Source organism: Cicer arietinum, chromosome 3 (assembly GCF_000331145.2).
Source record: "Cicer arietinum cultivar CDC Frontier isolate Library 1 chromosome 3, Cicar.CDCFrontier_v2.0, whole genome shotgun sequence".
Classification (NCBI taxonomy): domain Eukaryota; kingdom Viridiplantae; phylum Streptophyta; class Magnoliopsida; order Fabales; family Fabaceae; genus Cicer; species Cicer arietinum.
In genome coordinates, this window is record NC_021162.2 from 64,352,187 (window position 1) to 64,368,891 (window position 16,705).

The window sequence follows — 16,705 nt, forward strand, 5'->3', positions numbered from 1 at the left end:
TTATCTTTTGGCTTATTCTTTTTATGTTGTAATAAAGTACTTTAAAAAAAATGTCAACCCGTATGCTAGTGTCTGTCTTATTCTTTATTTCTTTCACACGGCTGTCATTAATATTAAAATCAAATTAAAATCTCCTTGTTTGACTAGTTGATAACTTAATATTAGTGTATTATTTATATCCACTAATCGGCTCCAAATATTTTTTATTTTGTTTTGCAATCGTCAATATCCTCTTTTGAACTTTTTTTATATAGAGAGATTATTTTCGTGATTCAACTAAAACAGATAGACAAAAAATACAATTAAACATAACATTTTAATTAAGCATAACATTTTAAGAAAACTAAGAAAAACAATTGTGATAATTATCACTCATCTATCTCACAGTATAAACAGAAACGAGTTAAAGAAAGTGAACGTATGTGATCTAAAATTTGAACCACATGCATCTAATTTTTTAACAAATTTTCATTTATATTATTATACAAGTGCTCCTTAAATCAATCATAACTAATATATTTGCATAAAGAAATAATTTATCCCTAAAAAACATAATTTTTATTGTAATTTAAATTTATTTTATTTTAATTGCATTAATTAATTAATATTATATCGATCATACTTAATTTATTATTTTTCACTTTAGGTTTATTCATTATAAGAGAGTAATGCACTATTAATATATAATGTTTTACATTGACCAACGACATAAATATTGATTTTATAGTTTTTAATAGATTGAAGATATGATTACGAGATAAAAGGATAAGATCATTGTTCAATGTGAGTGTAAAATTGGTATAGTGCAATATCTTTTTTCTATTATAATACACCAACATCTACAAAAAGATAACTTGATAAATTTTTTACTCTTTTTTATTTATTACTATTTCTGTAATTAAATATATCAAAAATAATAATTGAAATATGAATGTATCTAATTAAAAATTTACTCCAAATACACATACTTTTTAATTACCATTTTTTATATATTTGACTACAAATGAAATAACTTTTCTTAGTCTGCATAAAAATAGTTAAATATGATAATTATTTTTTAATAAAAAAATAATTACAATTAATAATCACATCCATATTTTGTCACAACTTCATTTGAAGTAGTACACGCAAACAAAGAGTTTGCAAGTTTATCATTTGATCAATTGAGAAATATTTTGTAAGTTAAAGTTAAAAGGTGGATTTGATTTCAAGAATCTAAAAGTCCTTAATTAGATATATACTCTATTGTTTGAAACTAACTCCTCAACCATTATTTTCATGATAAAAAAAAAAAAAAAACTATACACAATTTGCTCTATTGTTTATCCTTCTCAAATATATTATCTATGTATTGCATTCGATGAACTAGATCTACTCTATTAGTTATTCTATAAAAGAAATGAAATAAATATGTTTATTTATTAATTTAGTTTAGTTACTATGCTTATTTTTTTGTTCAAACAATGTAACCACATTTTTTCTTTATTAGATTCATGTATCTAATATTAAAAGTTATCATTCCAATATTTCATTTTAATTAATGTAATTATTCTTTAACAAAAAATAATCACATCGAGCCAACCGTTTGTGTACTGATTTCATAAAATTCATAACAATAATAATAAATGAAATAAAATAAAATAAAATAAAACAATTGTGAAACAATAACACAGTGCTGGAGCTGGACACCGCTACGGTAGCGTGACCCCCCCTCTCTAATCAAGTGCATCCGGTGCTATAAGTAAATCTTAATTTATTTATTATTTATTTGTATTTTCCCTTTTTCATTTGATTTATCGTATTTCTTACTTTATTTTTTTGAATATAATTAATTAATTTCTATTATTTATAATATATACATGTTTTCAGAACCATTGACAGAATGTTATTACAAGGTGCATTGGATCCAATTCTTCGTGCGACTCCGCCACTGAAGAAGAAGAAGAACACGTTTTGTTCTTCTTCTCTTTCACTGTTCTGCAATATCAATAGTAATTCTATCAGTAGAAGAAGCACGAAGACGAATTTGATGACTTCGAATAATAATAATAGTAGTCATAGAACCGATAATTATCTACGCCACATGGAATCAATGAAGATTCTTCCATCTGGTGCTGGTCGCATTCCTCATTTGAATGCCGTCATTCTTGGTGAATCTCTCGCTACTGAAGAAGATGATTTTGTGCTACCTAGCGAACAATTCGCTAATCAAGCAAATGTTCAATCTCCAGAACAGGTTTTTTTTCCAGGGTTTTTGTGGATTTTGACTAAGTTTCAATTGAACTAGGAAAAAATGACTTTTTTTTGGACTAAATTGTTTCATTTATTATATGCTGAATTATTATGATTTTTTTTAAAAATTTTGTTTGCTGCATGGCTTATTCTTGTGATCTATTTATCAGTATTTGGAGATGTATAAGAGATCTATTGAGGATCCTGCTGGATTTTGGTCTGAAATTGCATCACAGTTTTATTGGAAACAAAAATGGGGTCATCAAGTTGTTCATGAAAATTTTGATGTCACCAAAGGAAATATTAAGATTGAGGTGATTTATTTATTTGTATTATCTATTTAACTGTGCCATTTGGATCTCCATTTAGTAAAGTGTTTGTTCAAGAGATGAGTGGTTGAAGTTGAACTTTTTGTGTCTGTGTGTGTGTTCATTTGTTGCATTATTGCTTTCAGTGGTTCAAGGGTGGAATCACAAACATATGTTATAATTGCTTGGATAGAAATGTGGAAGCTGGACTTGGTGACAAAGTAGCTCTTTACTGGGAAGGGAATGAACTTGATGTTGATGCTAAATTAACATACACTCAGCTTCTTCATCAAGTTTGTCAGGTTGGTTTTGATTTTTTACTTTTCTCATACAAATAGGATATTTAAACTGATATTTTCTCAAATTTGGGTGTTTGAATTCAATTTTTGTTTAATAGATGGAAAAACATATATGGCAATTGGAAGAATGATTAGGGGATGTATATATTTATCTTTGTTTTTTTCAGGTTGCAAACTACCTGAAAGATATTGGTGTCAAAAAGGGTGATGCTGTGATTATTTATTTGCCCATGCTTATGGAGCTTCCTATCACAATGCTTGCATGTGCCCGCATTGGTGCTGTTCATTCGGTAACACAAAAACATTTCTCCTTGTCAAGTATTTTCGTATTTAGTCATGTTTTCAAAGTTATCAAATTGTTTGATTTGTTATGATTGCCATTTGAGTTAATTCTGTTTGCTTTTTGATGTGCTTAGGTGGTATTTGCTGGTTTTTCTTCGGAATCTCTTTCACAGAGAATCATTGATTCTAAGGCAAAAGTTGTAATTACTTGTAATGCTGTTAAAAGGGGATCTAAGGTTATCTATCTGAAAGACATAGTTGATACTGCCATCAATGATTCAGCTCAAAATGGTGTCTCTATAGGTAAGAATGTCATTGGCTTGTTTATAGTTCCAGCACTATAATCTCTTCTCTTCAATTAACTGTGCAGTTCTATCACGTATTAAAATTCTAACATGTTGAATGCATACACAAACACGCTAGAGAGAGATCAGGATAGCTAATAGCTAATATCAGTAACTTTGATTGATAGTTTGAGAAAATGTCATATGATGAAAACCTGACATTTAGAAAATTTAGGAAACAGTAAATACAATTTCTAATATTTTTTACTGGCTTCAAAAGTTGATATTGACTAATAAAGAGTTGGCTGGTATGTGATCGACCTTTTGCCTTGGTGGCTTCTTTCCAAAGTTATTGACTTCTTTCACTATGTAACAGATGTTCCCAACTGAAGTGAGCAATAAAATAACCTACAATGTTAGCGCATAAGTGTATGCCATAATCAGTTTCATCCACAATACCTCATCTTACCTTTATTATTTTCTTTGACCTTTTCCTTTTCACTTTTTGTGTGTCTATGCAGATGTATGCCTAACTTATGAAAACACGCTTGCATTGACGAGGGAGGATACTAAATGGAAGGAAGGGCGAGATATATGGTGGCAGGTTAGTCTAATTTTTTTCCCCTCTGTGCATAAATACGCTGACCTGATCATCTAATTGTACTAGTTGTGTAAGTATAACATGAGTTCTGTCTTTTATACTTATGCAAAATTCCTAGTTGCTGCACCTAATATGTCATCACTGATCATATAATTGTTTCGTCAAATTTCTTCAGCTATTTTGATGAAAAGTTTACTCAAATCTTGAAATTCTGTTTACGGTGCTGTATATGTTTTGAATGTTTAGGTTGTTGCTTCTATAATGGTAAAAGTTCCCACTTTTTTTTTTCTTTCCCTTTTTTGATATACTTTTGTTACTGCCTTACTGGTGTTGCAGGATGTCATTCCTCAATATCCAACTACTTGTCCAGTGGAGTGGCTTGATGCAGAGGATCCACTTTTTCTACTCTATACAAGTGGGAGTACTGGAAAACCTAAGGTATTTGCGTGCTGTTATTTCTGTACTACCAGTACTAGGAGTTATGTTCCCCTTTTCTTCTTTATATCAGTCAAGGTTGCTTCTTTCTAATATCTAATATACGTTTCTATTAGGGTGTCCTCCATACAACTGGTGGTTATATGGTATACACTGCAACAACATTTAAGTATGCATTTGACTACAAACCATCTGACATCTACTGGTATCCTTGAATGCTTATCTTACATCTTTTTTGTCTTTGAAGTTTTCTAGATGAAAACTGGATCAGTAGTCTTATTTAACTCCCTTATTCCATGACTACAGGTGTACAGCTGATTGTGGTTGGATTACTGGGCACAGCTATGTCACTTATGGACCCATGCTCAATGGTGCAACTGTTGTTCTGTATGAAGGGGTAATAAATTTCGACTTGAAACATAGTGTAATCACTTATATGCAGATAGAACTAGACAAAGTGAATCCAAAAAACTTTTTATTTGTGCAAGCAAAAAGAATAATTCAACTCTAGAATTTAAGAATACTAAAAAATGGTTTGGCTATGTGATAAGAAGACCAATGGAAGCCATATCCAGAAGACTTGATCAAATGGATATTAGGTGAGGTAGAGGAAGGCCAAGAAAAACACTTAGAAACTGGTCAAGAAAAGGACTTTAATCTAAATGGCCTCCCCAAATTTTGGTTTTTGACATGATGACATTGTTTGATCCATGTAGCTGACTCCACCTAGTGCGAAAAAGGCTTTGATTGTTGATTCTTGTTGTTTAAGATTTGCTAAAGAGAAAAGAATGAGTTATACTGATTTGTACATAGAGTTGTGAGAAATGATACTAACTATTTTTTTCCTCGGCTCATAGAATAGTTACTGAACAGCCAGAAATAATATGATTTGTCACTCGATATTTTATCGACTAGCCACTTGGGATTACCACAAGTTGTTACTTGTAAGGATAGGGCAGGATTTGGGTACTGATTAAACTTACACCGCTTAAATGCCCTTTAAAGTGATTTACTTCATATATCAAGGGACTGATGAATAGGTGATGTAAAGAATTTCAAGGCCCCCGTTTGCAAGTCGTCAACAATTTATGCCTAGTCTGTTGGTTGTCTAGGTTATGGCTATTTACATCATGTTATTTTGATTCACTCAAGCCGAGTTTTGTAGATACACAGAAGTTGACTTGGCAACATATTTTAGAAACATATATATATATATATATATATATATATATATATTGCTGGATTTTTTAATAAAATGTACTGTGATTTCCACCAACTTCGTTCTATTAGTTTGGCATTTTGAGTTAATGGATGAAAAACTTATGAGTCAAGGAATTGTAAAGAAATACTTTGCTCTGAATCTGATGATACCATGAATTCAGGCTCCCAATTATCCTGATGCTGGGCGTAGCTGGAACATTGTTGACAAATATAAAGTAACAATATTCTACACAGCCCCTACATTGGTGCGGTCCCTCATGCGTGATAGTGATGAGGTAAGATACCACTGTTTTGAAAAATCATTTGTGATGGTGAACAAATGCTTTTTCCAATTTCAAATAAGTGAATTGTTATTGTATTTTAGTAGCATGAGATATCTTATTAGCATTGGAATGTATTTTTATTACTTGAATTTTGCACCATAAACTCAGTATTAGGCATTAAATCCAGGCATGGATTGATGCATCTTAGAAAGGAAAAAATGAAAGTAAAACATTGCAAAAGAATGTATACGATGTCAAACAGGATTGAAAGCATAATTAGTATGGTTTATGGCCCCTTAAGCTTTTCTTGACCTTTCTGTTCTACCCAACATATATGATGCAGGCAGTAGGCCCAAGAAATTTGATCTCAATATTCTTCCTTTTCCCATTTGTGTTGCTTTTACAAATATGGAACCTTGAAGATATTCAGTATTCTTGGCAATAATCTCTCTTATTATTCTTTCCGTGTATTCTGTTGTGAATGAATGGACTCCGAGAATATTGTATGTTTTTGTTTCAAGTTCACTGCTCTAAATCTTAATTGTCCAATAATTTATCTAAAGAAGTTTGAGTGCATCTGCATATAAGATTGATATCTTTGCATGTCTTAGAGGATGTAATTTCAATTTTATATACATTTATTGCATAAAATTGCAATCAGAATATCTTATCAAGTTATCATAAATTATGATATTGTCCAATGCAAGTGTTTAGAGTTTCATATGTTCTAGACTTAGTTATTGCTCATTCAAAAATGGTTATTCATGCAGTATGTTACCCGCTACTCGAGGAAATCTTTACGAGTCCTAGGAAGTGTTGGCGAGCCCATAAATCCAAGTGCATGGAGGTTATTATCTGTATTTTTTATATGCAATTACAGCTTTAAATTTCCGATATCAAAGAACATTCTGATGCATAATTTGATCATTCTCTTTCAGATGGTTTTACAATGTAATTGGAGATTCAAGATGCCCTATCTCTGACACTTGGTGGCAAACAGAAACTGGGGGCTTCTTGGTATTTTAACTTCCGACGGTTATTTGTGTTCAATATGATTCGTATAAAAGACACTGAAAATGCATTATAGGTTCATTCCATTAGTAACAGTACCACATGTGCATAGATGAAGACGTGAAGTAGTAATAGAGAGTTGGGTTTTGTATAAAAGTTATGGCGCGCTTGTGCACGATTTTGTGCATCTCTGTCTTTGTGACTGAAATTCTTCACTGTCGCTTGCAGATAACTCCACTACCTGGCGCTTGGCCTCAGAAACCTGGTTCTGCTACTTTCCCTTTCTTTGGAGTTCAGGTCTGTTAAGCAAACCTTATTTGTTCATTTTATAATATAGTGAATTTGTTTGTCTTCTTTTTACTACTAGTTCACTATGCCAATTTCTCTGACAAATTTTATTGTTACTTTAGCCTGTCATAGTGGATGAGAAAGGTGTTGAGATAGATGGTGAGTGCAGTGGTTATTTGTGTGTTAAGAGATCATGGCCAGGGGCATTCAGAACTTTGTATGGGGATCATGAAAGATACGAAACAACATATTTCAAGCCCTTTGCTGGCTACTATTTCAGCGGTGATGGCTGCAGCAGGTTAGTGTTACTTACATTTGATGCTCATAATATACAATCTAGGAAAATTATGTTAGAATCTTAGAATTTGAGTCTAGGCTTTGTAAATTATATTCTTGCAGCCTTGCTTAAAAATAAAGGAAACACCAGAAAGAACTTGTAAAAATATGTGGGATAATCATGTTCTATGCATTTGACTTTGTTTTAGGGATAAAGATGGATACTATTGGCTTACTGGAAGAGTTGACGATGTCATCAATGTCAGGTATTCTTTGAAATTCATAAGCTCTTTATACTGATTTCAGTCCTGAGATTTCATTCTTTATAGGTGCAAGCATGTAAATATGAATAGATATGTAGTTCTTATGATGTTTAAATCTGATTGTCTTGTTATATGTAGTGGGCATCGTATTGGCACAGCTGAAGTGGAATCAGCTCTAGTTTCACACGCACAATGTGCTGAGGCAGCCGTTGTAGGTGTGGAGCACGAGGTATGACTTTTTAATGTTCTCTCACATATATGGTCAACACATTATTGCTGTCTGAAATCTGAATCAACTACCATTACTACTGTAGGTTAAAGGACAGAGTATATATGCTTTTGTTACTCTTGTGGACGGTGTTCCGTACAGTGATGAACTGCGGAAGGAGCTCGTACTAACAGTTCGAAAACAGGTATATGCTTAATCCTCTATATCTTCTCCCACTATACATTTTTCCAAAATTATTTGCAATTGACTCTGTGGTCAGTTAATAATAGCCTGGATGGTTAAGTATTCTGTGGATATTTCCTTAAAATCACGTCTGGATTCATTACTCACTACAGAAATTAAAGAAAAGGAAAATGAAAAAAAAAACTGAAAACATAGACATGGATCTACTGTGCCTTAATAAATTCATAGGATCGCTACTTTATTGAGCCATTAATCTTTATTTCCTTTTTGACTTTATTTTCCTAGAAAAGAATCACATTTTGTCAGGCATGATTAACAGAGTAATGACTTATGTCAAGTGGTAGCATCAGATGAACAGATTGATCATGTATTATAGATCAATTTGTATGACTTCATTTGTAACATATTTTTCACATTTTTTGTTTAACATTTCAGATAGGAGCTTTTGCAGCACCTGACAAAATCCATTGGGCACCTGGCCTCCCAAAAACAAGGAGTGGAAAGATAATGAGAAGAGTTCTGAGAAAAATTGCTTCTAGGCAGCTAGATGAACTTGGAGATACAAGTACCCTTGCAGATCCAAATGTGGTCAACCAACTTATTGAACTTGCTGATTCATGAAGCTCAAACTTTGTACTATACCAGAAAAATAGATCAATTACAGGCTCTGTAGTAAATGGGAATTGAGAGGACAGTTTTTAAATTATACACAAGTAATCTGTGTATTTTTGGGAACAATGATGCCCATTTACGTGATAAATAAATAAGTAAAGAAATAATTTAGTTTGAACTGAGCGAGAAAGTGATGGAAAATAAAGGAAAATGAGAGAAAATATTTGTTAACATAACTTCATTATTTAGTGGCAAATATCTCCCTCTTAAATATTGTGAAAATTTGAGAAAATATTTATGATAATTTAGATAATTAATTCTAACTATTTGTTAGTTAATAACTAACTCTAGCCTAACAGAAGAAGCAGAAGCTACTGGAAGCAGAAGCTAAAGCGAAGTTTAAAAAAAATTATTCTAGACTAGAGCTATGTGAACACAATAGAAAAAAATAAGCAGACTATCATACAATAGGAACATAATAAAAATATGCACTTTACCATACATAGGGTAAGTTTCTTCCAATTTTCTACGAAAAATGCATCTCTTAGTGTCTCCCAAATTATGTCTTTATTTTCACCCTCAACTTTCTGTTATCAATTTTGAATTTGACAAAGATAAATTGTTTAGAAAACTCATACAGACAATTTAGTTGGCTATATATTGTGTATACACTTAACTGTTGGCATATCCTGGATTAGCCAGCAAATTTGTAAACCATCAACTTTATGATGGATGGTCCCCATTTTTAGGGCCTAACTTTACCCACCTCCCATGTTTCTAAACAACTATAAATGTGTTTGAGAGTATACTTTTAGAGGGATCATATTATTTTTGTCTGAAAATATAAATTATTTTAGAGATAAGTAGTGAGTGTTAGCCACCACACCATTGTTGTTTGTTTGATATATGTAAAAATTACATTCACCTTCATTGGGGTATGCTTAAATGATTCACACCTCATTTCAGTTTTTTAACCCACCACTATTTTGTTAGGAAAATTGCACTCATCTCTTATGATGTTTGTTTAAATAACACATCGTTTTAAATAAAAATTACACTCACCTTCATTGAAAAATGTTTAAATGATTCATAACCCATGCTATTTTTCTGATTATCAGGATGAAGAGAAATTACACTTTTTTAACACATTTTCTAACACATTATGTAGGTCCCACTAAATTATGTGGGTCCAATATAAATTTGGTGGACCCATGTGAATGTTAACATTATTCTATTGGAATTGTTTCCACCCCTCAAAGTTACTTCAAAAGTATACTTCTAGAAAAAAATAAAGTTTGTTTTTATCAAGAAACAAGATTTAATGACCATGCACTCTCATTATAAAAAAATTTACACTCACATTCAACCATACATTGTTAATTGAGTGGTTATTTGTTGACGACAATTATAAATTTTAATGAGATAATGAAATCAAAATCAAAAGTTCATATTCACTGTCAGTTTTATTTACAAACAGTGCAAAACTGACAATGCACCGTGTATTTTCTCCTAGAAATATCCTACCTTTAGTGCAAAACTGACATTGCAGCATCTATTTTCTCCCAGAAATATACTAACCGTAATACCCATTAGGAAATTTTACAAACATTTTGGGTAGATTTGCACCTAAATTCTCGGTGGAGTATGGTGCACCACGAATAAACCTTAACATGTATGTACACATAATTCAAAATATAAATCGAAAGATCTTTATACTATCACTAATATATGTCAGAGTTTAATGATCATACAAATTATTAATGATATAATTATTTTATGATGATAGTTCAGATCATGAGATAACAAAATTAACAGTTATTATTGTCCATATGTGTAAAACTAGTTTTACACTTGACGATGCACCTTCTATTATATATCCATATAATGTGTAAAACGTTTTTTTTCATAAAATATGAAAATGAAACAAAAAAGAAAGACAAAAAACTAATGATAGTGAGAAACCCAAAAATACTCCCTCCGTCTCTAAATATAAACACTCGGTTGATAAACAAATTGTCCCTAAATATAAGCCCCTAATTAATAACACTGATTATCTTATACTAATATGAAAAGTTAAAATTAATTATATACATATATAAAGAGTACTTTAGATACATCAATACATAAAATGACACATTAACTACACTATTTACTTTTCTTAATGAGTGAAATATGTAATAGGAGCTTATATTAAGGGGAGGGAGTAGAATTTAGGAGGCAATGGCAAATAAAAGTGAAAAAAAATACAAATGCAATATAACAACAAAGGACCGAGTCTCTGTGCCATAAATTAAAATCCAAGTAATGTGTAATTTGGTGATAGTCATTCATCCAATGCAACTATCCAAAACAAACAAAAATCAATGAAAAGCGCTAGAATAACACATGCTTAATCAGAATCCTCGTACACTCCATCATCATCAGACAACTCATCAAATGATCTTATGTCAAGCTGGTAGCGAAGCATACCTCCAATACCACCAAACCCTCTGCAAAACTGTGACCCTTCTTGAGATTTGTTGGTCACAAATTCCAGTGAGCATCCGAATCGCTTATACTCGTTCGCAAACCACTCAAGTAGTGGCATCTTCTCCTGAACCTCTAACTCGGCCGAGGTGGCTGCATCGCGGAAGTTGCTTTGATTACCTTCTTGTTCCTTGTTCATGTGCTTTATGACAATCTCACTGGTGGTAGCATTTTTCAGCACATATCTATTAATATCCAAATTCTCCCATACAATGAGTGTTTCAACAGCTCCCATCTCCAGTGCCTTCAATGTGTCATCAACCCCGTAAACATATTTCCCGGTTTCTTGGCTTATCTCTTCGAAATATTTTCCTATCAAGCGCTTCTCTTGTATGAACTTCACATTAGATAGAATCTCTGCTGATAATTCAATTGCTTGATTAAAGCCATTTTCCCCACCATAGGAAACATCAACCACATTCAATATCTTTGCTTGCAAACGAGGATCGAACATATCAGACTGACTCAGCTCGGTCTTGAAGTCGGCCGAACCGGCAAGTATGAGTCCGGCAACATTAGGCTGACTAGTGGCAGGGTTGATGAAAAACTGAGTAGCAAGCTCTGCGGTCTTCCTAACATAATTGTGCCGTTTTTCCATGCGAAGACGAGCAAAACGCAAAGCTGACTGCCCTCCTCTACCGTGTTTCTTTGGCAGATCAACGGTAAATTTATGAAGCACCTCACGAGTATTTCCACTTAAAGTCCCGAAAAGGGTTCCATTTCCATCCATAACAATAAAACCAAACTTGTCATCAGATTCTAGAAGTTCATTTAGAGCTTCTGTGTGAAATTTGTTATCACAGAGATAAAGTGACGCATTGATTGGTTTGAAAGGTTCAAAGTCAATTGTCACTTTCTTTTCCTTGCCATCATCAGTGACAATGGTACCAGTATAAAGAACCAATCCATTTGGAGGAACCTTATTATAAAGTTTCAACCTCTGTTGAGCAGAAGTTATAGCTCCCAGCACAGATTGTCGGTTTACCCTGCTCTTGATATTTGAAGCAGTACCAAATTCATCTCCCAACATCTTAGTTACACGAGATATTTGATCGCGCGGAGGCATAATCAGAGAAATCATGCTAGTACCATTACCTCTTGCAGCTTCCAGTGCTTTGATCAGCTTCTTGATCTTCCATATCTCGATATTCTTGTCTGATTCACCATCAGCCATTGATTATGTAGACAGAAAGATTAGCCTACAAACAAACCATGCATATGAAAGGAAGTGAATATAGCAAGAGGCGGTTAATAATCAAGTGCCTACTCAAGGCATTTAGAGGCATAATAAACTGGTTGAAATGCATTTTCTCAAGATAAAAGCTATTTTCAAAGAGACCATGGAGATAGAAATTCAAAGAAAGGCCAAAAAGGAACCAAAAGCAATAGCAAAAATATTTTTTGAAAGGAAATTTTTTGATGTCTGAGCCCGGGTTCGAACCGGGGACCTCTAGCGTGTGGGACTAGCGTGATAACCAACTACACCACCCAGACAATTCGTAGCAAATGCAAATATTACAAAGAGTTGTCAAATTGTGGCTATAGCGCTGTAGTGCAGCGGGATTCAAACAAATCACAATTTTCTGCGATTCACATTTGATAACATTGATTACAAATTTACAATTACAGAATATAATTGCAATACCTGCAAGCTGATATGATTTCATAATTGGTAAAGAAAAACTATATTTACAAAAGAAGAGTGGTAAAACAACAAGAAGAACAATTGAAGCCTTTTGCCACCAGGTGGGGGTTGGCTGTATGGATCAATAAACACCATAATTTCTTGTCATAAACAAAATAACTCTAGTACCATGAGGAAATAAAATTAATTAAAAACATAAAAGAGACAAATAGATTTGATGTGAAGAAAAAAATGGAACTCCAAAAAGTATAGTATTGTCCAAATAGCAATCCCATTGGAAGACAAGTTCTCACTCAATCTCCAAATTAAAGATACAAACAATCACTAAAATATTTCATACCTAACTTCAGAATTATCATTCTCCTTAGAAAAAACAAATTAAAAAAGGTACAGTTTCAAGTCAAAGCACAGAAAATTAAAGTCAAATTGCAAAATATAAAGCAAGTTAGATCAGTCAAGTGAAAAACACACAGATTAACGTCCTTGCACTACTACTACTACCCAGAAACAAATTAAAACAACAAATTTTATAAAAAAGATGAAATAAAAAATGTAAACTTCACTTGTAACCAAACCAATAAATAAATTGATGGAGCAAAAGATCCATCTCGCAACAGGATTGAATCGAATAGGAATTGTACCTGCGAGGAGTGTGTGATGTGATGAATGGTAGGGACTAACTAGGGTTTTCGCCGGCGCTTCTGTTACAACATGAACACTCAGAAAATCACAATTTCTAAAGAAATTTTTTGTTGTCTTCCGGATAGATTTGGTTTCTCCACCGTTGGATTAGATGATGATAAAAAATAAATAAAATAGTAATAATAATAATATAAGAATTGATTTAATCTTTTATTTAATTATTTATTTAATGATTTATGTTTTAACTTTTTTTATATAAATTTAGAAAATTCATCATCATTTTTAAACAAAATTAAAAAAATCAGTAATTATTTTGAATAATATTCATATTTTTATTAAATTCGTAATTTAAATATTCAAATAAATTTATATTTTTCATTTTCAACAACGTCAAATTAAATTCACATTTTAAGATTTATGTAGGAACTTGATTTGGAGAAAGACAAATAAAAGAAGATATTGTCTTGTGATTTGAGGACAAAATTTTAAAGTATGAATTATTTATTTGTTGAATTTGATGTCGTTGAAGATCAACATATTAATTTATTTGAATATTTGAGTTATTAATTTGATAAATATATGAATTTTTTTAAAATTAAAAATGAATTTTATGTATTTTGATTTAAGGTAGATTTTTTTTGTTAGAGGAAAAAACAGTTTTTTTTTACTAATTTTAAATGAAGGTTGAGAAGTAATATTATGGAAATGAATATGTTACCTCTTTTAATATTTTTATAGAAAACAATGTAATATCCCTCATATTAAGAGAGAGAGAGAGAGAGAGACGGAGGCATAAACAACATAAGCAAAATTGGTCTTACAAAATCAGGGATAAAAATCATATTTTTGGTATTAGAAGATTTGTTTCTATCTCTCTAAAGATCAAGGTTTAATATAAATTAAATATATTTTTAGTGATTATAAAATTTTAATTCTTTAATAATAGTCTCTATAAAATAAAAGTTTATTTTTTAGTCTCTTCACAATTATCTTGATATTATTTTTAGTCTTAACTGAAATAAAATATGTTTAATTATTCTTTAATTTTAAAATTTTTAAATAATTATAAAAATATTTTTCATAAAAAATTTAGATTTTTTTAACTTTAGATGAATTAAATATAATTTTTTTTAAATGAACATATCAAAATAAAAGTAATGAAAATATAAATATTAAAATAAATATTTGAATTCATTATTCGTAGATGAACTTTTTATAATAAGTAAACATGAATGAAAAAATATATGTTGTTTTAATAGTAAAAACTAAAACGGCATACATGATAATTTTGCAAAGACTAAAAATTATATTTTTTATTTTATAAGAATTAAAATTTTAGAAGAACTAAAAATATATTTAATTCAAATATTTATAAAAATAAAAATCGAACCAAAAAGGTACATAACTAAATAAAAAAAATAAAAAAATAAAATAAAAAAAGCGTATTTGCAGCTACCAATCTATATTTAAAACTGAAAAATGTTGCCTCTTTTAAAAGTAGACTATAGCTTTGCTAAAAAAGGACTATAAATTAAGGTTCAAATCACTTGTGTTGTGGTCGACAAGTGTTATGACTTATGATCTTTCTAATTTATTTTAAAAATATTGTGTGAATTACTTACCAACAAGGGTTTATGAGTTAGTTATTTGAATAAAAAAAGTGTTACGAGTTATTTTTACTTTATGTGAACTTTTTTTCAAAATTGGCTAATGGTTAGTAGCTTGGGCGACTCCTTTATGGCTAGTCCCAATATTTATTTTCAAGTTTTAATTTACACTGATCCATTAACTTCAACTAAAATTGTCACTTATGTTTTAAAAAATGCATTTTCTACTTTTGATTAAATATTGTTTTAATCGAAAAGGTAAATAAAAAATGAAAATTAAAATAGTTGGTTCAAACTATTGCTTTGAACTAATTTGATTTATTATATTGTATGTTTTGAAATCAAAAGTTTTTCGGTAATAAAAATTAAACATTTCACGATTTGATCTTTTAGAGTCAAATATTTTAATTCAAAGTTGTATGCAAGTTTATTTAATATTTAAAAGAAAAATGTGATAGAATCAAAAGATTGTCAAAAATTATTGGTACATTTTGGCAAAAGTTTAGCACACAAACTCACACTCATATTGACCATGTACCATGTCTTAGACAGTTATAAATAGAGGGAGCTAGTAATAATTTAACAATTTGCATACTTGAAGTGGAGAATGTAATTTCTTCGATCAACTAAATTATTATTAGTACTAGCAATATCGATATTTGCGAGTTGACCTATGAATTAAAGACTAATCAAGTCAATTTAATTCATCGTATTTTCTATTCTCTTAATTAATAAGATAATTTCATAAATGGTTATCTTTCCCTTCTCTCTATGAAAGCCGTTCCATCTAATAAGAACTGAAACTGATCAATCATAAAACTTCAATTTCTAAAAATGCAATTAAGCACAACAATTATGGTGGACTCAATTCATACACAAATAATAATATCAACCTAATAAAACAATCTTAATGACTATTTGTTTGATCTTTTATTTTGTTTTAACAATATTTTTCATTATCAAATGTTTTTTAGACATAAAAGTTGGCACCATTCTGAACACATTTTATACAGTTTTCAATTTTATACATTATTAATATTTAAAATAAAATTCTCACGCCGTATAAAATCATTAATATTTAAACATAAAAATCTAACGCCGTATAAAATACATTCAATTTAAATGTGTTTGATTTTTGAGATGAGCGTGAATTAATATAATTAAAAATGGTATAAAATATATTTGAAATACGGTGTCTAATGTCAATTTTTATATCTAAAAAACTTTATATTATTTTGTTTCTCTCATCTCAAATCCAGACACACCAAACCGGTTGGATATACCATATCAGAATTTTGTGTGCAAATGTCAGTTGTTTTTTAATGCAACTTGTTGATTGGGTATTAACATATTCTTATACAGCTTGGTAGTTAAGATAGTGGTTAAAAAGAGGGAAAACTAGATATTGCTTACATCATGCGGATAGATACAACATCGATAACATTGAAACAAGAAACTGAGTGCGATTCACTAATAACGAAAGAGGAAATACAATACG

The 16,705-nt window shown here is 30.8% G+C and overlaps 2 protein-coding genes and 1 non-coding gene across 3 annotated transcripts; 1 reads left to right on the forward strand and 2 right to left on the reverse strand.

The window, feature by feature from the left end:
* The first annotated feature begins 1,602 nt into the window (after window positions 1-1,602).
* Window positions 1,603-9,023, forward strand: LOC101494555 (acetyl-coenzyme A synthetase, chloroplastic/glyoxysomal). The gene is made up of 19 exons (XM_004493061.4): window positions 1,603-1,741; window positions 1,870-2,236; window positions 2,403-2,546; window positions 2,687-2,842; window positions 3,007-3,129; window positions 3,256-3,424; window positions 3,927-4,009; window positions 4,343-4,444; window positions 4,558-4,646; window positions 4,748-4,838; window positions 5,824-5,937; window positions 6,696-6,772; window positions 6,864-6,942; window positions 7,165-7,233; window positions 7,347-7,522; window positions 7,710-7,766; window positions 7,902-7,992; window positions 8,078-8,176; window positions 8,611-9,023. The coding sequence occupies exons 2-19, from the start codon at window positions 1,883-1,885 to the stop codon at window positions 8,794-8,796; spliced, it is 2,259 nt and encodes a 752-aa protein (XP_004493118.1). The 5' UTR covers window positions 1,603-1,741; window positions 1,870-1,882; the 3' UTR covers window positions 8,797-9,023.
* A 1,998-nt stretch (window positions 9,024-11,021) lies between these two features.
* LOC101494873 (eukaryotic peptide chain release factor subunit 1-3) lies at window positions 11,022-13,735 on the reverse strand. Its single transcript, XM_004493062.4, has 2 exons — window positions 13,600-13,735; window positions 11,022-12,512 (listed from the first exon to the last, which is right to left on the reverse strand). The coding sequence occupies exon 2, from the start codon at window positions 12,485-12,487 to the stop codon at window positions 11,177-11,179; it is 1,311 nt and encodes a 436-aa protein (XP_004493119.1). The 5' UTR covers window positions 12,488-12,512; window positions 13,600-13,735; the 3' UTR covers window positions 11,022-11,176.
* TRNAV-CAC (transfer RNA valine (anticodon CAC)) lies at window positions 12,734-12,807 on the reverse strand. Its single transcript has one exon. It is a non-coding gene; the product is annotated as a tRNA-Val (tRNA).
* Window positions 13,736-16,705: the final 2,970 nt, after the last annotated feature.